The 21,678-nt window shown below is 45.3% G+C and overlaps 1 protein-coding gene across 1 annotated transcript in view; it reads left to right on the forward strand.

Annotated features, from left to right (window-relative positions):
• LOC122800226 (dynein axonemal heavy chain 17-like) overlaps positions 1–21,678 on the forward strand; it is a 17,083,451-nt gene that overhangs the window by 8,183,193 nt on the left and 8,878,580 nt on the right. Inside the window, exon 33 of the mRNA XM_044069720.1 lies at positions 11,330–11,455. Coding sequence (XP_043925655.1) covers positions 11,330–11,455 — 126 coding nt within the window. The remainder of the gene's footprint in view (positions 1–11,329; positions 11,456–21,678) is intronic.

Genomic DNA, 21,678 nt, shown 5'->3' on the forward strand with positions numbered 1-21,678 from the left:
GGGGATGTCAGGATACAACTGATTCCACCCTTTCTTCCCTTCAGTGGTACTTCTGTTTGGGCTTTTTGCAGGGGTTTGTTTACCTGAAAGATCTGATTCTCTTCCTTTCTGCTTCTGTTTCCATCTTTTGTATATTTCTTCTGTAGTTATTCCATCTATTTCTGCAGCTTCTACCCCCCATCTTAGCAAATCTAGAAACATCTGTCTCCTTGTTACTTTTTCACTACCCGTGCTTTTTAACTTGTCTGTATTTGCCTTTCTGGCCTTCCTCTGCTCTTTCTCTTCTACCAGCTCTGCCAGCTGGTTTAAAGTAGACATTACATCCCATATCGGTTGGCCAATACACCCTGCCAAGGCAGCCATAAGCTGCCCTTTCCACCATTGTGGGGCGTTTTTAATTAACTTATTCCTCATATTACCAGTAAAGATTTGTCTGTCTGGCCCTTTTGGAATATGCAACTCCCCATTTATCATTTCTAATGAGTAAATAGTTGCTAACATGGCCATTTCCCTTAGCTGTTGGATTGCTTCAGCTATCGTTTTCCAGGATTTGCACTCCTCTGCTACTGCTGTAGCATCCGGCCAAGTGGCCCGAAAGGCTGAGGCTAACCATACCACCAATGTATTGATATGGGGATCTTTATGGTCACAATTGTTCACTATCTGCTTCAGCCGGGGGTGAAATACTAAACAGGCACACTGGTGCATCTCTTCATCACTCAGTGACACCGCCTCTCCCCCTGTATCCCAGACCCGAAGAAACCAAGCCAAGAGGGACTCCCCAGGCTTTTGCTTATAAGTCTGAATTATCTTCAATAACTCTGTCTGGGAATAACTGCGCACCTCCACCCACTGCTGCGGTTGTCCCCCAGCATGTATTGAATTTTTCTCTACAATTGGTCGGGTACTCACTGATGGGGAATTTATTATTTCAAAGTCATCATTCATTTCATCAGAAGAAGGGAGATCTCCTTCCCATTCTTCAGGGTCAAACTCTGCCTTACATATCAAGGCACGCACTCTAGGCCTAGAGGGTGGGTGCTGTGAACCTCTCCCCTTCCATTGCCTGCACTGCTGTATTACTCGAGTGGCCAGAGTCACTGAGTTAGTCTTCCAATGCTCTGCATCCTGTCCTACCTTAGCTAATTCCACATCTGCCTTCTCCAAGGCATCCCTATCCAATCGGTGGGTGTGTGCATGTTCTTTACATTGTTCTTCTAATTCTAGAACTTTTACTTTTAGATCTTCTACATCCTTGTCTAACTCCTGTATTGCTTCAAAGAACAGCCATCCAGCTGCTCCCACTCCCTCTTTCACCTTCTTTCCCTTATCCTCCAATTTTAAACCTGATAAGGCCTTTGCCAGCTCCTCAGGGTCTACTGGTTTTACTGGTGAGGACTTTGGGGAAGGTGGAGGTGAAACCTGACTCAATGCCTTAGCAAGGGGGTTCCATTTTCCAAACAATGCTGGAAATTCAACATTTGCCCCTCCCTTACTTTTGGCATCTACAGATTGTTTCTTATTTAACCCTACACCTAGGTGCTTAAATGGAAAAAACATTGGCTGTTGTGACATATCTACTGCAAACCACAGATCCTGCCGACTACGCCAGCTGTTCTGGTCAGATTACTAAATTCTGTGGTTAATACAGTATTAGAGATGACACAAGAGACCAAGGCTCAAACTTTAGCAATTTTATTTTTAGCTTTTAACAATTAAGGTTTGTGACAAAAAGCAATTGACTAGTCAACATGCAAAAAAACCTATCACACTAATATGCAAAACCTAACCTATAACCTATCACATTAACAATTATAAAAACTGTTAAATCATGTACTTACAAGCATATGCAAAAAGAGAATCATCTTTGCCACTGATAGGGGGACTCCAAACCTATTCAGTACATCTATCTGTTCAGTCAAGACAGGGCCGACACTGGCAGGCAATGCTGTATGCTCAGTTCAGGCTCTTGCTTCAATCAGATCCGGATGATGATGAGTTCCAATCTATTGCCAACCTCTGAGTCTTTTATAGGTTTGAGCATGCCATAGGGTCAATAGGTTCAGCTGATGACACCTAAGCTATTAGTTTAATCATTCAGCTGATGACATTTAGATCACCAGTTTATTCATGAGCTAATGAACTGTTTTTTAAAACATTACAAATCATTTCCTGAGTTGTCAACAAGCCCCGTAATGTCTAGTTTTATGTCTAGTTTTATACATTACTTCCTCCTTTCAGAAGGCCGTTTGCCCACAAACCTGTGATATAGTTCCTCTTTGAAATCCCCCTCTGTCTGGTAAACAACTTTTAAACTGGCAAACAACTCCAAAGGTTAACTAAAGTTCAGTTATACCAGCATCAGTGTGCAAGGTTTGCCTTTGAAGCATAATTCTTTTAGGTTTCATGTATGTATATAACATCAAGCAGCATATCATGTATTTATTCAATTAACAGCATATCAATCTAACATCAAGCACACCTACAAACACACAGCAGTTCAATGGCTTAGGGCATCAAAGATCAGGTAAACTGTGTGGATCTGTCACATAGAGAAACTGGGGACTGAAAGCCAGTGGCGACCCTGTGTAGCATGCAACTCACTGGGAAAACAGTACTAGTACACATACTCATCCCGAGCTTTGGTTCAATATATTTAGCTTTAGTATTGTGCATTGGGACCTTGTCAGTCAATGGCGAGGTCCTTGTGGCGCTGGTAATTAAACTGGCAAAAAAATGGACCGTTACAGGTATATGATGATGCTAGAGAGGGAGTGAGCAGTGAAAGAGAAGGGCTAAGTGGTGAATGGGAATTGGGGAAAAACAAATGTAGATAGCTAAGTAGCAAAAATGTACAATAAAGCTTTGGATATGAACAATTACTCTAGAATAGTTAACAAATAATGCAGGTAAGTAGTCACAGTTAACTATATTTCAAAAGACTATTTATTAGTTCCGGATAGTCACGCTTTAGTTGATTGGTCATTGCACATGTTTTGGCTAGTTAATGTGTTTTGACAGGTGTTTTGAGAATTATTATTCAGGAGCTGAAAGATTTATTTCATGGTTTCACAGGCATCACTTGATTGGTCCAAATTGTCAAGATTGGTTGTTTATTGTTTTTTCAAAGGTCATGTGATTTTAGTACATGTCTTTTAAAGTGAAAAAAAGTTGTTTGTGTTTAGATTCTTATGAAGTTCTGCTTGTACTTAATAAAGAATGAAAACGCTTAATCTTTTATCGTATTTTGAGTATAAGTTTGTTTTTTCCAGCAACACCGTATTTTAAGACTTTGGTTTTGTAGACTATATTATTAGTGACTATTGTGTCATGGGCAGGATTATAGGCTGAAGAGAGGGTTAACTCGATCTGAGGTAATTCAAGCTAAAGAGGAGGATTATGGGTAAGGGCAGGAGCTTGAACTATGCAGCCAAAGTCTGTAGGGATGGCAGAAGTTGGATTTGAGATCGGGTCTAAGACCCATCGGTTGAGGAAGGATGAAAACAGAGAACACAAATGCATTGCTATGTTGAGTACATAACTTTGTTTTTTTTTCCATCTTTGCTTTGATTCATGAAAATAGCTCTAGCCAAACAGATTATTAAGTGGTTGCCAGACTGCTTAAAAAGAGTCCTACTAGCCTCTTTCTTGAGAGCTAGGGGGTTAAAAAAGCCTCTTGTAGTTCCTATTTTAAAAATGTCTGTACAACAGATGTATGTTACTGCTGTTTGATTTTCAGTCTGTATCTTCTCAGAGTACTGGATCTTGAGTTTGCATTGCTTTTTTCCAAGACCATCTTGCAAATCATCCAATCTTAGAGCTTCCAAGCATCTACTTGTTTGTTTTCTCCTGAGCTTGTTATTTTATCTGCTTTGGACTATATCCCACTAGGTAAACCTGATTCAGATATCCTTCTAAAGGAAGGAAGGACTTGTATGTGAATAGTAACACTGCAGTAGATTTTTGAGAATAACTGTTAAACCGGCTTCTTTTTACCTTTCCTTTACCTTATTTACACATGCTCACACCTCTGGGAACGTCCTTAATTTCTAGGTACATAAAGAAAAAATACAGAAATGTAGCAAACATCCGGACTATATCACAGCCATTCCAGGGTCATTGAAAGTTCAGATATTGAAGAAGTTGACCAACAATTGATGGAAATGTAAAGAAAATGCCAACGTTCCCATCCTTGGAGGAGAGTTTTGCTAAGTTTCATCACCTGAGTACCCTTTGGGGAGAAGTCCCCCAAAAAGTGCAGCAACTTGCTTGAGTACAACGGAAATTGAGTTCTGCATTGGGTTCAATAGAAATGTAAGTTCTGCATTCCATCAGTCAGAAGTTTGTAGAAGCTCTAACCAATTCCCAACTCAGTATAGCAAAGACTATACTGCACAAGACAGACAAATGGGAGGAAAGAGTAGGCTGTAAAGAGAAAAGTCAAACTAACCAAAGAAGACAGTTTACCAGTTTCTGACTGTTTCTCCCTCAACTACCATTTACAGATGACCAAACAAAATAGGAGAAGGGATATGTCTATGACAAAGCTGGAATTAGCCACATGAGTAAGGCTGCAGACTACCCAAAATATGAATAAAATTTTATTTAGCATGATCTCCAAGTTTTTGGCTGGCATAGTTAGCATCTTCTCTGCTCCATGAGCAAGAAAAATTAACATGGATCATGAATAGTGGAATGTTAAGTTGTCAATCTCGCCTTCATTCTTGCTGGATGGGTTCGGAGCCGATCCTCGGCTCCGACTCGGCACTTGCTTTAGCTCGAGAACTCCTTTTACCAGCTCGAGGCAACCCTATATCCCATGATGCAAGGCGGAACTACCTCAGATCTCGTTTGCCGCTTAGCGAAAGAGGTCTCCTTTGCCAGCTGAGGTAAGTTTTTTCTTGTTAAAGAAGAAAAAGTTCAGTTAGGGGTTTATTTTTTCCCTTTAGTGTTAGATTAGCCTGTACTTAGTTACAGCCCACCCTATTCCCTTCCTTTTAAACTTTTATAATAGTTTTCAGTTTAAAGTTTTAGTCAGGCCTAGTTCCCCAAGTTATTCCCTTCCTGTGTGTCTGTGTAGGGATTAAGTTGTGTGTTTGTGGGGACTGTTTGTGTCTATCCTTTTAGGATGTCTAGAGAAGGCAAGGTCTCAGGCTTCAAGAAGTGTGACCAGTGCTGTCAGAAAATGTCCCTGACAGACGGTCACACTTCTTGTGTGTATTGCCTGGGGCCTTTGCACCTGCAGGACTCCTGTGCATTGTGTCATGCTTTTAGCCAGAGAGTCCTGCAGGAAAGGAGGAACAAATTAATCCTCCGAGGTTTACTTAAACCTGAAGGTTCTCCTCCTAAGCCAGGGGCAGGAAAACCTCTTAAGCCACCGAAGGTTCAGGCTACAGTGTCCAAGCCTCCTCCGGTGGCTCCGGCTCCGTCGGAGCCGATATCGGCTCCGGCTGGAGTCGATGCTTCTTCTGTTAGAGTAGTGGGTTCGGTGCCGACCGGCTCCGATACCCTGACTACTGTGGCCTTGTCGGCTACGGCTGGAGCCGACACTTTATCCAGCATCGGAGCCGAGATATCCTCGGCTCCATCTGGGGTTCAAGGGACTTCGGCTCCGATGGCTTCGACCCGTAAATGATCCCGGTCCCCTTCGATACTAAGTATTCACTCGGCTCCGGGGTCTCCTCTTTTGTCGGAGCGGAGCCATCGGAGCCGATCTTCGAGATCTTCCAGGCTGTCTGACCACGATTTGGAGAGGGTGGTAAGCAGGCTGTTGAAGTCTCAGGCACTGGCCCAAATGCTCCATAGCCCGTCTCAACAGACTTCGGCTATAGCCCCGATTCTTGAGATTCCTCCTCCGACTCCACACCAGAGTTCGGAGCCGGAGCTTCTTGGGACAGCGACTGTTTCGATGCCGGAGCTGATACATCCTTCGGCTCAGTCATCTTCGGCTCCGATCTCCTCCTTGAGACCTTCCTTGGAGGGATCCGGTCGTCGGGTTTCCACTGTCGGCTCCGAGGGGGCTAGTGGCATCGGACCCTTGTCCGACCCCGCTCTCCCTCTCGGGGCTTCGGCTTTGGTAAGCTCGGCGCCGACATCGCCTCGAGCCTTCTCTCTCCTTGGAGCCGACCATTCCTGTTTCTTCGGAGCGGGTGTGTTCAGGTCTCCCGGGGAGAGGAGCCTTTGAGGTGATGAGGAGTGTCCTGGCCTCTGAGCCTGGTCAACGGTCTATCCCTCTAGCTCCTCCCTCATCAGTGCCTGCAGATGCCTCTTGCCAGCCTCTTGCTCTCAGGCCCAGGGATCCATCGCCCCAGGTTTCCCCACTGGGAATTTCCTCCTCTTCCGAGGTTTCTCCTGACCCTGCAGGGGAACCCCTCGGAAGAGGACGTGTAAGAGGAAACACACAGACTCCCCTGAGTCTACTACATCTGATACCGACTTAGATGAGTCGGAGGGTTCCCCACGGCCCCCTCTGAGGATGTCTCATTTTCAGACATCCTTGAGCTCCTCAAACAGAGGGGGAATTGGCCCTCCATTGACCCCTCCGAGGATGAGTCGGTATACCTGGAGGCTTTTGGATCCCGACCCTCCACCTCCTGGGTGTCTCCGCCTTTCGACCCACTCATGCAGGTAGTGGCTCGGAAGGCATGGGTGGCTCCAGATTCTGTGGAACCTGTCCCCAGGAGACCATCCAAGTTCATCACGGCCCCTTCGGATAAACAGTTCCTGTCCAAAGGTGTCTCTGTGGATGCTATGGTGGTAGCGGCGGCCACTAAGAAGGAACTGGCGGATCCTTCAGTACCTGTCCATCCTCCTAATAAGGATTCTAGGACCATGGACAGGTATGGAAAGCGGATGTTTTCTTCAGCGACCTTTGCTATGCGTTCGCTGAATTACCTTTGTCACTTCACCAGGCTTCAACGAGATATTCTCAAGGAACTGGGAGAAGTAGTCCAGGATCCTTCTGCTGCTGGGGCTCAGGAAAAGATTGCCTCACAGCTTGCTATCCTGAATTCCATATCTAACTCCTCCATGCGGCTCATATCTTATGCGGCCGATGGAGCTAGCAGGGCCGCAGGCACAGGTGTTGCTCTTAGACGCCAAGCCTGGATGCGGCTGTGTAATTTTGTGGACCCCTTTAAGGCGTCCTTCACCAACACCCCCTTTGACGGTTCGGCTTTGTTCGGACCTCAGGTGAAGGATACTTTGACCAGATGTGAGCAGGACGGTAAAACTCTTTCTGCCATTGGAGTCCAGTTTTCCACTCCTTCTAGACCATATCCCAAGGGTCAGAAGGGGGGGAAGATGTGGTTCCGTAAAGCCCAAGGAGCTACACGGACACACGTGGTCAGTTTACCCCAGAGGCAGAGGGGTAACAATAATAGACGCCCTAGAGGCAGGGAGTCCTCAGAACCAGGGCAACAGGGAGTCTCTTCCTGAGAAGCCCTTTCAGCATCCCTGAGGTGTTGCCCGACTGTCCACCCTTGGAGGCAGTCGGGGGAAGAATTTCGCTGTACCCAGTAGCCTGGCAATCCCTATCACAGGAGAAGTGGGTACAGTTGATCATATCCGAGGGTTACAAAATCCCCTTCGAAAGGTTTCCCGTACCTCTACAATCCCTTCCAGACATCTCACCCGGTCAAAGGGATTTGGCAAGACAGGAAGTTTCAAAACTCCTGGAAAAAAGAGCCATCCAAACAGTGCCGGCAGACCAAGTAGGATCCGGCTTCTACTCAAGATTCTTTTTGGTCCCCAAAAGGACGGGAGATTGGAGACCAATACTAGACCTAAGCAGACTAAACAAGTCTGTCAAAAGGCAAGATTCCGGATGGTCACGCTGCAATCCATTCTGCCCTTTCTGGGCAAGGACAACTGGATGTGCTCTATAGACCTTCAAGATGCGTACTATCACATAAAGATTCACAGACGCTCCAGAAGGTTTCTCCGCTTTGGCTGGGAGCCAGTCATTACCAATTCAGAGCACTGCCCTTTGGCCTCACTTCAGCCCCAGAGTGTTCACCAAATGCATGGCAGTGGTCACAGCTCACCTGAGACGTCGAGGATTCCAGGTGTTTCCTTATTTGGACGACTGGCTCCTCTCCGCCACCTCCAAGCATCAGCTTCTTCGGTCCAGAGACTACACCCTACAGCTTTGCAAGAGTCTAGGAATTTCGGTAAATTTCGAAAAATCCTCTCTGCTGCCTTGCCAATCTATCACCTTTATAGGCGCAGAGTTAAATACCATCAAAATGTTAGCCAGGCTAACAGATCAAAGGATTCTGGACATCCAGAAATTTGTTCAGCTTCTGTTACAAAGCAACAAGATCAAAGCCAGGTTTGTCTTGAAAGTTCTAGGCCTAATGGCTGCGGCCATTGTTCTTCTTCCACTGGCTCGCTTCCACATGCGTCTCCTGCAGTGGATGTTATTCACGCAGTGGTCGTACCACGATCTGCCCATGAGACACGAAATCTTGGTAACACAGTCGTGCAGGGCTCATCTACGATGGTGGATATCTTCCCCTCTTCTTCATCAGGACCGACCCTTTGTTCCCCCTCCTCCAGTTGCCACAGTCACCACGGATGCCTCTCTGATCGGGTGGGGGGGGCATTATCAGGGCAGGATGGTCCACGGGACGTGGCAACCCATAGAATACCACCTGCACATAAATGTCCTGGAGATGAGAGCAGTGCTTTTAACGTTGCAAGCCCTCGACGACTTTCTTCCCACAGGGACTATTGCAGTACAGACGGACAACATGTCCGTGGTCTGGTACATCAACAAACAGGGCGGAACCAGGTCCTATCCCTTATGTCGAAAAAGCTCTCAGACTTTGGCAATGGGCGATCTCTTCTCAGCGGTTTCTGATAGCAACGCACATCCCGGCAGGTCCAACCTATTGGCGGACAGGCTAAGCAGATCTATTCTGATGCCTCACGAGTGGTCTCTCAATCAATCTGTAGTGGATCAGATTTTTCTGAAGTGGGGCACCCCTTGTTGCGATCTTTTCGCTACCCCTCAAAACAGCAAGTGCCCAGATTACTTCACACTATTTCCTCTTCCAGGCCAACCCTTGAGAGACTCTCTAACCCAGGATTGGCCTCGGGGACTTCTTTATGCTTTTCCTCCTTTCCATTGATTCCACAAGTCATTCAGAAAGCCACCGTTTTGAGAGCCAAATTGATCCTCATTGCTCCATATTGGCCTCGACAAATTTGGTTTCCGTCTCTACATCATCATCTTCTGGTGCAGCCCTGGCATCTGGACCCAGTTCGGATCTTTTGATCCACCAGTCGGGTCAGCAGCACCGGGCCATTCATTCTCTCAACCTCACTGCTTGGTTGCTCCACTTCCTTCCTAGCCAGGCTACCACTGATTTCTGACTCAGTCAGAGACATTTTAGTGTCTTCTTTAAAGTCGTCCACTAGAACTGTTTATGCTAGCAAGTGGCGACGTTTTTCGATTTGGGCAAACGCCAGAAATATTGATCCTTTTACGCTCCTGTACATTCTGTTTTGGATTTCCTGGCGGAGGTTTTTCATTCGGGATCTTCGTCATCTACAGTCAAAGTACAACTGGCTGCTATTTCCAAGTATCATGTTGGCTTGCATGACAATAACATCATGTCTCATAGGTTATGCAAAGCCTTTTTAAGAGGAGTTTTTCTCCTAAAACCGCCTGTGAAACATCCTCCTCCGCAATGGGATCTAAACTTAACGTTGGCATCCCTAATTCTACCTCCTTTCGAACCGTCTGCTACGTGTTCTTTAAAGTTATTGACGTGGAAAACTATATTTTTACTGGCTGTTACTTCTGCAAGAAGAGTTTCTGAGATTCAGGCCCTCTGTATTCATTCACCTTATCTGTTTTTTCATAAGGATAGGGTTTCGCTCAGAACTAACCCTTCCTTTCTTCCCAAGGTTGTATCTCAAACCAATATTAACCAGTCTATTGATCTACCAGTTTTCTTTCCTAACTATTCTGACAGAGCTGAACAGAAGCTGCATTTTTTGGATGTTCATCGTCAGCTCAGGTACTACTTGCATAGGACTAAACAAATTAGAAAATCAGACCAATTGTTTGTCTCCTATGCAGAAAACAGGTTAGGTCTTCCAGTTTCTAAAGTGACCTTATCTAGATGGTTGACTTCCACCATTTCCTATGTGTACTCTCTAAGGGGCAAACAACTATCTTCTAAGCCAAAAGCACATTCGACCAGGAGTCTATCCACTTCTGTAGCCTTTCAGGATAGACTTCCCATTGACACTATTTGTGCAGCAGCTACTTGGGCCACGCCTCATACCTTTCTGTCTCATTACAAGTTGGATTTGGCCTCCAGAGATAGGGCCAGTTTTGATTCCACAGTTCTCAAGAGTCTGTTCCATTGAGCCACCCGGGATACAGGTGCTAGGGACGCGGTCCCATCCAGCAAGAATGAAGGCGAGATTGACAACTTAACATTTAGAAGTTATGTACCTACCATAACGTTCCATGTTAGTTGTCTTCTCTCGCCTTCTTTCTTGCGTCCCTCCCTCCTTCCCCCTGGCCTGGACAGATCTTGGAGAGTTCCTATTAGATTGCTTCCTCTGGAGCATTGTTATAAGGACTTCTTTTAGGAACCATGGTTCCTAATTATGTTAGGATAGTCTTTAGCAGGGTCAGTTAGCTGCCAAACGAGATCTGAGGTAGTTCTGCCTTGCATCATGGGATATAGGGTTGCCTCGAGCTGGTAAAAGGAGTTCTCGAGCTAAAGCAAGTGCCGAGTCAGAGCCGAGGATCGGCTCCGAACCCATCCAGCAAGAAAGAAGGCGAGAGAAGACAACTAACGTGGAACGTTATGGTAGGTACATAACTTCTAATTCTATGAACATGGGCATTTTCTTTGGATGCAAAGCCATACAGTATCACACTAGATAGACTTATTTCTGCCTTTTATGGTTTATTTTAGAGGGTTAATTTTATGAGGTGTTGATAAGCTTCATCCTATAATCCCGGGTTTGAATTCCCTCACTTTCCACTTGCAAACTGTCCGATTCTGAGCAAGTCACATAATTTGACAGTGCTCCAGATTTGTCCCTGAAAGGAATACTTGTGTCTGATGGGTTTACCTGTTAGCCAAAAAAAAAGAGTCTTGGCTATAGTAAGTATTTACATATCAATACTTTAATGTGAAAAAAAGTGTCTTGGCTATAGTAAGTATTTACATATCAATACTTTAATGTGTAACTCTTCGGTCATTTGTATCCGTATGTACATAATCAGTGTTAATTTTCTTATACAGATATACCATTGATGCAGTCATTTTTCCTTCTACATGCATCTTATTAAATATAGGTGGAACATTGGTTAAATAATGTACTGAAAAGAATGTGTGCTACGTTACGTCATGCAATTTCTGAAGCTGTGGTCACCTATGAAGAAAAACCAAGAGAGCAATGGATATTTGACTACCCAGCCCAGGTATGTTGCTTTTATGTGTTGTAAATCCATGGTCCATGCAAGTGTCTTTGCCTAAAATATGTAAGTGATTTACTAATTGCTATATTTCTCATGCAGGACTGAGGATAGTATCCCATGATGATATTCATACCTTACACCTCCCTACTCTCCATTCTTCATTACTTCTGTCTATTTATCTCTCCTGGCTTTTTGTCTAAGTATAGCATAAGCTTGCTTTCCTCTCACTTCATATTGCAGTTCTTGTTTGTATTATTCTAACTTACCTTTAATTTCTTTATAAACTGGCTACAATTTCTCTAAATATCAACTTCTATCTATTCTTAACCAGTGTTTATATATTATGTCTAATTTGGTATAATTATTTAAACTGTACATGTTTTTGTATTATTTTTGAATATTGTAAAATTATTGTTCTTAATATGTTTTTGTAATACTTTGGAGCTTTTCTCCCCGGCCTTTGCTGAAAATGGGCTCCTACCTAGTCAGACTTTCCTAGTAATCAAATGTCAATAAATAAATAAAATAAAAAAAATATGTAATCAACCAAAATCTTTCTTAGGGGAAACTCATGTAGCTGTAATCATAACATAATAGATTCAGCATATGTAATGTGACCAGATTTTCCAGCAAGCAAAGTCACTCTGGTTTAGCCAGCTGCAGAGGGATAAAACCCTTAATGTGACCCAAATAACCCAGCATTGATTAATGTCCCAGCAGCTGGAAGAACCAGCCATGGTTGATGGTACTGAGCACTGATGCCAACTCATCCATCCTGGATGGAGAAGGAAGGCAGCATAGTACACTGCAACCCTGCCACTTAGTGGAGACGGGGTATGCCAACAAAAGCAGCATGAAGGGCCAAGGACAGCTGCCCACCAGGCAGTGGGTTTGCTTTAACTTGAGGACAGACACATGCAAGGAAGCATGCATGGTTGAATCAGATAATTACAGGGGTAACCCACTCATCCTGACTGCTGTGAGAATAGCAGAAGTTAAGACAGCTAGAAAACTCTGATGGCCACCTGGAGGATACCCACCTGCCTCTGACACTAGGACAACTTGAGAGAGGAAGTAATTGTTAGTAGGCAATGGGGAGGATAAACAAAACAAGGACTAATAGTTTGAAAAAACCTTTTTGGGTTAGACCAGTGCTTGGCTGACATTGTTCTACCACCATCAAATAGCATGCATCCCATGTAGAAAGTATGACAACTGGTGCCACCTTCTACTTTTCAGCTTTGAAAGTGCTGTGTTATTTGACCACATTTTGTGCTCACTAGTAATGTGTGTGTTGATGTTGGTCAAAGCTTCCCCTCCAGACAATAAATATTTGAAAATATTTCTCTTTTGTGTTACTGAGAAAAAAACAGAGATTTGCTTTGCTCTATACTTTTTTGAGTAGTTTTCTAAAAATTAACAATACACAATAACAGATCAAAAGAAAAAAAAAGTGTAACATGAAGGTAATAAACATACAATTTCAAGCATAACAAATATAAATAAATATACCCTACAATACATGCACGTAAAGGCAGGTCATCCAAATTGGGCAAGAATAGTAGCTAATCTTATTAAATCTGATATAATATAATAATAATAATAATAATAATAATAATAATAAATAACAACATGTAACAGACACATTTAAAGAATGTATCTGATGTTGTAAATCTTTGTTCATTCATTACAAATAGGACCTTGGTTCCATCCCCAGAACTGATATGGCCGTTTCCAAGCTTGCACCAGTCAAAAACACTCAGCTAAGACCTACCCACAATGCCCCTCTCCTAGTTACTCCAGATCTCGTTTGCCACATTCCTAGTCAGAAGTGCTAGCCATCTCTCTCAAAGCTAAGTAGAAAATTGCTATTTTTAAGACAGTTTCTCTTCAAAATTATTTATTTTTTGTCAAGTTAGCCTTTTCTCACTGTCGCCTATAACCTAGTTCTATTCCTTACCCTTTTCCTTGGTAATTTAAATTCTACCATTTTTGGTACTGTCCTCTCTTCTGCCTTTGACAGGCCCTTCCTTACCACTTGTGGTATTTTTTAAATACCATCTCTGGTATTTTCTCCCTTATTTGTTTTTTTTCTATAGGATAGCCTTCTTGCCTTATTATGTCAGACAAAACTAAGTTGGGGTTTAAACAGTGCGACAAGTGTGGATGTAAGATGTCTAACTCGGATACACATGCTTGTTGTGTCTACTGTTTGGGCGTGGATCATAATAAAGCTGACTGTGACATTTGTGCTAGTTTTAGTAATCGTACACTAGCAGAATGTAAAAATAAACTTATCTTAAAAGGCTTACTCAAGACACCTTTTTCGGAGGCTCTAGATGGGTCGGAGGTCTCACCTTCTCCAAAGACCAAAAAACATAAGGAAAAACGGAGTCACTCGGTTCCTGCATCTCTGTCAGTTACGGAACCGGGTCGGCTTCGTGCTTTGCTGGCACTCTCGGCGCAGGCCTCTTCAGTACCAGGCTCTGTGTCTTCTCCTTCGGCACCATCTGTGATATTCACCCCTATTTCGTTTCCGGCTTCGGCACCACTGACTTCGGTGCCGTCCTTGGATCCAACATTGGATCCTATGACTCTACCTGCTTCGGCACCATCCCCGGCCATGGTGCCAACAGTTTCTTCAGCTCCATCAGCTCCAAAACTCGAATACCTGCCAAGGACAAGATACTGTCCAACTTACGACCCTTTTTTGGGGCAGAGGTTTAGCCCCTTTCTAGAAAGACCTGATTCTCCTTTAGCAGCCTCCTTTAGACCCACTAGGAGTTTTTCTGAATTAGATTTAGTGCAGGTTGTGGACCAGCTTCTGGCAGCTAGGGAATTGCCCATTCCAGTTAAACCTTCCGTCCCCCTTGGCTCGGAATCCTTTACTACTTCTTCCTCTGTTTATCCTCCTCCTGCCTCTGCTAAGATCCCAGAGATCTCGGTACCGATGTCCACTCTGGTGCATACTGTCTCAGTTCTGACAGCAGTGTTTCCCCTGTCGGCACCGTTCACACTTGCTGCATCAGCTCTGGTGGAACCAATGCTCTCCAGGAGCAGTGCTTGGACCATCCGTACCTTGGTACCTAGCCCGGCACTTATTTTCTCACTGGTGCTGCATATGCCCATGGCTCCAACGGCTTCCAGTTCTCTCAGAGATCCTCACCTGGAGGTGGGCTCCTCAGGACAAGGTGTGACCCTGGTTCCGAGGTTGTCCCTCCCAATTCCGGACCCCCATCCCTCCTCAGGTGGGCCTGCTGCCCAGGTAGTGGAGAGGGTCCTTCATTCTGAAGGTTCGCAGTCAGCACCAATGACATCAGTATCAGAACCCCCCCCCCCAGCATGCACCTCTACCAACCCTCTATTTTGGGACCCCGGGCACAGGAGTCACAAGAACCCTCTGTGAAGGGAACCCCTTCTCCAGAGTCCTCCTCAGAAAATCCCACCGGGGAGCCACCCTGGAAGGAACGGTGCAAGAGGAAGCACCTTAATTCACCAGAGGAATCTATCACTGAAGACAGTGATTGTAATGAGGGGGAAGGGTCCCCACGGTCTCCCCCAGATGAAGTCTCATTCGGAGACATTCTCTAAATCCTCAAGCAGTGGGGAGACTTGAAGTCTTCTAACCCTTCTTCTGAGGAATTGGTGTTCCTGCAGGCCTTCCGTGCCCAACCATCTACTTCCTGGGTGACTCCATCAGCAGATGACCTTGTTAAACTCATTGTGCAGCGTGCCTGCAAGGCCCCGGACAATGTAGAACCTGTCCCTCATAGGCCAAACAAAAATTTTATCTACACCTGAAGAACAGCCCCACTGGTCCAAGCAGTTGAAAGTTGATTCTATGGTCATGGCGGTGGCCACCAAGAAGGAACTAGCAGAAGATAGTTCCACTGTCCGGCCTCCAAACAGAGAGTCCCAGACCATGGACAAACTAGGGAAACGGACCTATGCTTCAGTGAACTTTGCCATTCGGTCGCTGAACTACTTGGCATACTTTACTCGCCTCCAAAGAGACCTAATTTCCGAAATGTCTTCCTCTTTGGTGGGGGTACTGCCTGTTGATGTGTGTGATACTGTTGCCTTGCAGCTAGCTACCCTTGAATCCATTTCGAACTCCTCAATGCGTTTGATATCTCACTCCACCGAGGGGGCAGCTCGAGCTGCCGCATCAGGCATTGCCATGAGAAGTAATGCTTGGATGCGGTTGTGTGACTTTGCAGACCCCTTTAAATCTTCCTACATCTATGCACCTGTCGATGAAGCTGCTAAGAAAAAGAGTCATCCAACCAGTCCCACAAGACCGGACAGGATCCGGGTTTTACTCAAGGTTTTTTTTAGTGTCAAAAAAGACAGGGGACTGGAGACCAATCCTGGATCTCAGCCTAATGAACAAATTTATCAAACCTCAAAAATTCCGGATGGTCATAATATAGTCCATTCTTCCCTTCCTAGGGAGGGACAACTGGATGTGCTCTGTAGACCTCCAGGACGCATACTACCACATAAAGATGGATCACCATTTCTGGATGTTTCTCCACTTCCGGCTGGGAGCCAATCAGTACCAGATCAGGGCACTGCCATTTGGTCTCTCGACAGCCCCTCGAGTGTTCACCAAAAGTATGGCAGTTTTGGTAGCTCATCTTCGACTACAAGGATTCCAGGTGTTTCCCTATCTAGACGATTGGCTCCATACCACTATAACCAGGAATCTCCTTGTCTGCAGCCTCTCTTACACTCAAGGTCTCGCTCTCTGCTTTGGGATTACAGTCAACAAGGACAAATCTCAACTGTCCCCAGCAAAGACACTGGAATTTATTGGAGCGGTCTTCGACACAACTTCCTGTCAAGCTTCTCCCCCCCTCACAGGCTTTTGAAAATAAGACACCAAATCCAAGACCTTCTTCCTCAGACCTATGTACCAGCACTTCTTGTACTGCAACTCTTAGGCTCCATGGCGGCTACCATTACATTAATACCACTGGTGCGGCGCACTATGCCCCACAGCAGGGTTGTGATAGTGAGGAAAAGAGTGCATTCAGACAGCAGTGGCAGGACCTACTAGATAAAGCAAGACAACATGAATTGGTGTTGATAATGGGTGACTTAAATGCACATATCGGGACAGACAGAACAGGATATGAGGACTGCCTGGGTCCACATGGGTGGAGCAGTGGGAATAAAGAAGGAGAAGCCATTCTAGACTTCTGTCTGGCAAATGGCTTGATAGTAGCCAACACATGGTTCAGAAAGAGAGACAGTCACAAGATCACATACAAGAGTAGCCAACATGCAACTCAGGTAGACTTCCTCCTAGTAAGGAAAAGGCACTGGGGTAGAATCCATGATTGCAAAGTCATCCCCAGTGAAACAGTCGGTTCACAGCATAAACCAGTAGTTGCCACAATCAGCTGCAAGCAGTGGTCAGAGAAGACTCTAAGGTCAACAGAGACCAGGCTGAAGACCTGGAAGTTGACTGGAGAGAAAGTACAGCAGTTCAAGGAATTACTCAGGGCTCTAGCACCCCAAGAAGAGGAGGAAATAGGTGGAGTTGAAGAAGAGTGGCAGCACCTAAAAACAGTATGTGTTAGGACTACAGAAAAGATATGTGGCCGAGCCAGGTATGGAAATAAGGTACATAAGGAAAGCTGGTGGTGGAATGCAGAAGTGCAGGAAGTAATCAAAAGAAAGAAGGAGTGCAAGAAGAAGTGGGAGATTGAAAAGACTGACAAAGCTAGGAAGGACTACTGGTTGGCTAACAAAGAAACTAAGAAAGAAGTTGCAATAGCAAAGAATAGGGCATCAGAGGCACTCTATCAGCTTCTGGAAAGTGACACAGTAAGGGGCACAAAGAAACTATACCAGGTTGGAAGACAAAGACAGAATGATAAAGAAGATAGTCAGACACCCTTCATAAGGGTTTCCAGCAACAACCTGCTTACCAGCCCACAGGACATCAAAGGCAGATTGAAGGAGTATTTCCAGCAGCTTCTGAATGAAGAAAACCCCACAGAAGCAGTACTGCCCCAGAAACAGCCTACAGTGATAGTAGAAGAGGAGCCCAGCTTAGAAGAAGTAAGAGCAGCACTAAGGAAAATGAAGTCAGGGAAAGCAGCAGGCTCAGATGAGGTCACAGCAGATATGATAAAGATGCTGGGTGAGCTAGGGGAGAAATGGCTCCTGAGGGTACTAATTGCAGTGTGGAGAGAAAGGTGTATCCCAGATGACTGGAGAATAAGCATACTCATGCCAGTGTACAAGAACAAAGGGGACATCCACAACTGTGGACAGTACAGAGGCATCAAACTCCTACCACATTGCATGAAAGTTCTGGAGAGGGTGATTGATAAACGGATACACAGAATAGTAGAATGTAAGATGGGAGATGAACAGTTCAGATTCAGATCAGGATGCAGCACAATTGACCCGATGTTTGCATTGAGACAGATACTTGAGAAGAAACTAGAGAAGAGGAGAGAGTCAAACTGGGCTTTCCTAGACTTGGAGAAAGCATATGACAAGGTCCCAAGAAAGCTGATCTGGGCAGTACTGCGGTGGTTTGAAGTCCCAGAAACATTGGTAGAATTAGTACAGGCTATGTACAAGGACCCAGTGAATCAAGTACGAACAGTGTTTGGCCTCACTGAGGGGTTCCCAGTGGGAGTGGGTGTACACCAGGGTTCAGCTCTGAGCCCACTGCTGTTCATACTGGTAATGGACTACATCAGCAAACAGGTTGGAGGGGTCAGAGCAACAAAGCTGCTGTACGCAGACAATGTGGCAGTACAGGCAGACTCTGATCTAGAACTTCAGCAAAGGATAGGAGAATGGAATGCAAATCTGAAGGCACATGGGATGAAACTAAGCACAGATAAGACAGTGGTAATGGCAGCAGATTGGGAAATCAGAAGAAGCTGAGAATAGAGATAGATGGGAAGATAGTGGAACAGGTAAACAGCTTCAAGTATCTGGGAGGGGTGGTTGAGGAGAAGGGTAGTCTGAATGAAGAGGTCAAAGCTAGAATCAGAGGGGCTGCAGCCAACTGGCATAGAGTATCAGGTGTAGTCTATGACAGAAGAATGCCAAAGAAGCTGAAAAGTAAGGTGTACAAGACAGTGGTGCGACCAGTACTACTGTATGGTACAGAAACCTGGGCAGTAAAGGCAGAACAGTTGAAGAAGCTAGAGGTGATGGAAATGAAGTGCCTGAGAAAGGTGGTAGGATGCACACTGTGGGACAGGCAAAGAAATGAGGACATAAGAGCAGAAGCCAAAGTAGCTCCAATTGCAGAAAAGATCAAAGAGAACAGATTACGATGGTATGGGCACATGTGTAGAAAAGCAGAAGACAATCTGGTGAGGGAGATTTGGGACAGACAGGAAGAAGGTAAGAGGAAGCGAGGGCATCCAGCAAGGAGGTGGATGGATTGTGTGAAAGAAGATCTGCGACAGTCAGGCATGAGTGTTGAAGAAGGCAGGAGAGTGTCACTGAATCGAGAGAGTTGGCGACAGTTAATACGATACCCCGACCCCATGTAAATGGGAAAAAGGGGGATGATGATGGTGATGATGATGGCTGCACATGAGAATCCTACAGTAGCTCCTTTCTGCACAATGGTCATTGCTAACTTACCCACTCGACCACATGAGACATCTTACAAACTGTTGCAAGGAAGAAATGTTGTGGTGGATGAAGCCACAAACGAATCTTTGGTGTCGACCATTCTGTCTTCCCCAGCCCATGGCCACGGTGACCATGGATGCTTCCTTGTTGGGGGGGGGGACATTTCCAGGGAAAGACTGTCCAAGGCACCTGGTCCCCCATGGAGGTTAATTTGCACATAAATGTCCTGGAACTGAAGGCAGTTCTCTTAGCATTGCAAGCGTTTCATGCATCTGGGACCATTGCAATTCAGTCAGACAACATGTCAGTCATCCGGTATATCAACAAGTAAGATGGAACCAGGTCTTACCCCCTGTGTCGGGAAGCCATGAGGATTTGGCACTGGGCGATAGCTTCCAACTGCTTCCTTATAGCAATGCACATTCCTGGGAGTTCCAACCTTATTGCGGACAATCTCAGCAGGAACATCCTGATGCCTCACGAGTGGTCCCTCAACCCTGTAACAGCGGATCAGATATTCCAATGCTGGGGCAAGCCTTGCTGTGACCCTGTTTGCTTCCCCCCTAAACCATAAATGCAGAAGCTACTTTGCCCTCATCCGCCCTCAGGGGGAACCACCGAGGGACGCTCTAACGCACGATTGGCCACCGGGTCTTCAGTATGCCTTTCCCCCATTCCAAAATTTCTCCAGAAAGCTCAGAGGTTGAGAAGCAAAGTGATCCTCATTGTCCCCTACTGGCCCCGTCAAGTCTGGTTCCCGTTTCTATGGCCTCATCTGATTCACAGCCTGTGGATCCTGGATCATTCCCAAGACCAGTTATCTCATCCTCAGGGACTGATTCATCCGAACCTGCACAGTCTCAAGCTCACAGCTTGGTTCCTCCACTTCCAATGATTGCCAGGCTGCCTAACATCCCATCTCCTGTTCGTGGAATTCTTCTGACTTTACACAAACCTTCCACTAGGAAAGTTTATTCTAGTAAATGGACTAGGTTCTCTATTTGGGCCAAAGATCAGAACTTAGACCCTTTCTCTATGCCTATTCAAAAGATCCTACAATACCTGACTACTATTTTACATGCAGGAGCCTCAGCTTTGGCGCTCACTGTACATTTAGAAGCTATCACCAATTTTCATAATGGTCTTGATAATTCTTCAGTTATGTTACACCGCCTATGCAAGACCTTTTTGAAAGGAGTATTACATGTTAAACCTCTGGTCAAGCCTCCCTTAGAACCCTGGGACTTGACTTTGGTACTTTAGTCTCTCACAGGTCCTCCTTTTGAGGTCTTTGATTCATGTGATTTGAAATTTTTGTCATGGAAAACCTTACTTTTAGTAGCACTTACCTCAGCGAGAAGTGTATCTGAGCTGCAGGCCTTGAGTGACAAGAGTCCTTACTTGATCTTCCACATGGATAGGGTGTCCCTTCGTACTGACCCTTCTTTCTTGCCCAAGGTCATTTCCGGCTTTTCCATTAATCAATCTATTGACCTGCCAGTTTTCTTCCCTCAGCATTCTAATAGATGGGAGTACCTTTTGCACACCCTTGATGTGCATTGGCAGCTTCATTATTTGGACAGGACTAAATCTTTCAGGAAAATAGATCAATTGTTTATGGCCTTTGCAGGACCCAGATTGGGTAAACCTGTTTCCAAAGTGACTTTATGATCCTTCACCAGAAAGGTGGCTGGTCTTCCCAAATGCCTTCCCAGGAGGAATTGGTGCTCTTGTAAGCCTTCGTGTCTGGACCATCTGCATCTTGGGTTACCCCACCTACGGGTGAGCTTATAGATCTTGTCTCCTGCAGAGCATGGAAGGAACTGGACTCATAGAACCAATCCCAAAATGTCCAGACAAGATTTTGAGTGGCCTCCCTGACAGACAACACTGGACCAAGGGAATCCCTGTAAATGCCTTGGTGGTTGCAGCAGCAACTAAAAAGGAGCTGGTTGCACAGAGCTCATCTATCCCTCCCCTAATAGGGAGTCTAGGGCGTTGGATAGGTTTGGGAAGTGAGTGTATGCAGACACATTTCACTAGGTTACAGAGGGACTTAGTCAAGGAACTCTCTAACTCAACCCATAGGTCCATGTCCTCAGAGGAACAGAAGTCCTTTTCCTTATGACTGGCCACCCTGCAATCTATTACTAACGCCTCCATGAGGTTAACCTCAGATGCTGCTGAAGGTTCCTTACAGTTGTGCCTGTTCAGACATAGCCATTAGGATACATGCCTGGATGTGGTTGTGTGATTTTACGGAGTCCTTCAAGGCATTATTCATAAACTCTCCTTTTGATGGATCTTCTTTGTTTGGGACAACAGTTAAAGGGACAATCTCCCACAGTGAGAAGGATGGAAAGACCTTGTCTGCCATGAGAAACCTATTTTCTACTCCATCAAAGACCTTTACCTATGAATTAACACAGTGGTAAGAAGATGTGGCTCCAGAAATCTCAAGGACTTTTCCAAGAGTCACAGGGAGACTTTCCCCCCCCAGTGGCAGAGGGGGAACAGCTGCAATGGATGATGACACCCACATGGCAGAGGGAGTTCACAGAATCAAGAGTCTTGAGATTCCTTGTCAGACAGATCCTTTCAATTCT

This window comes from Protopterus annectens, chromosome 4.part0 (assembly GCF_019279795.1).
Source record: "Protopterus annectens isolate FY-2018-M chromosome 4.part0, PAN1.0, whole genome shotgun sequence".
Taxonomy (NCBI): Eukaryota; Metazoa; Chordata; order Ceratodontiformes; family Protopteridae; genus Protopterus; species Protopterus annectens.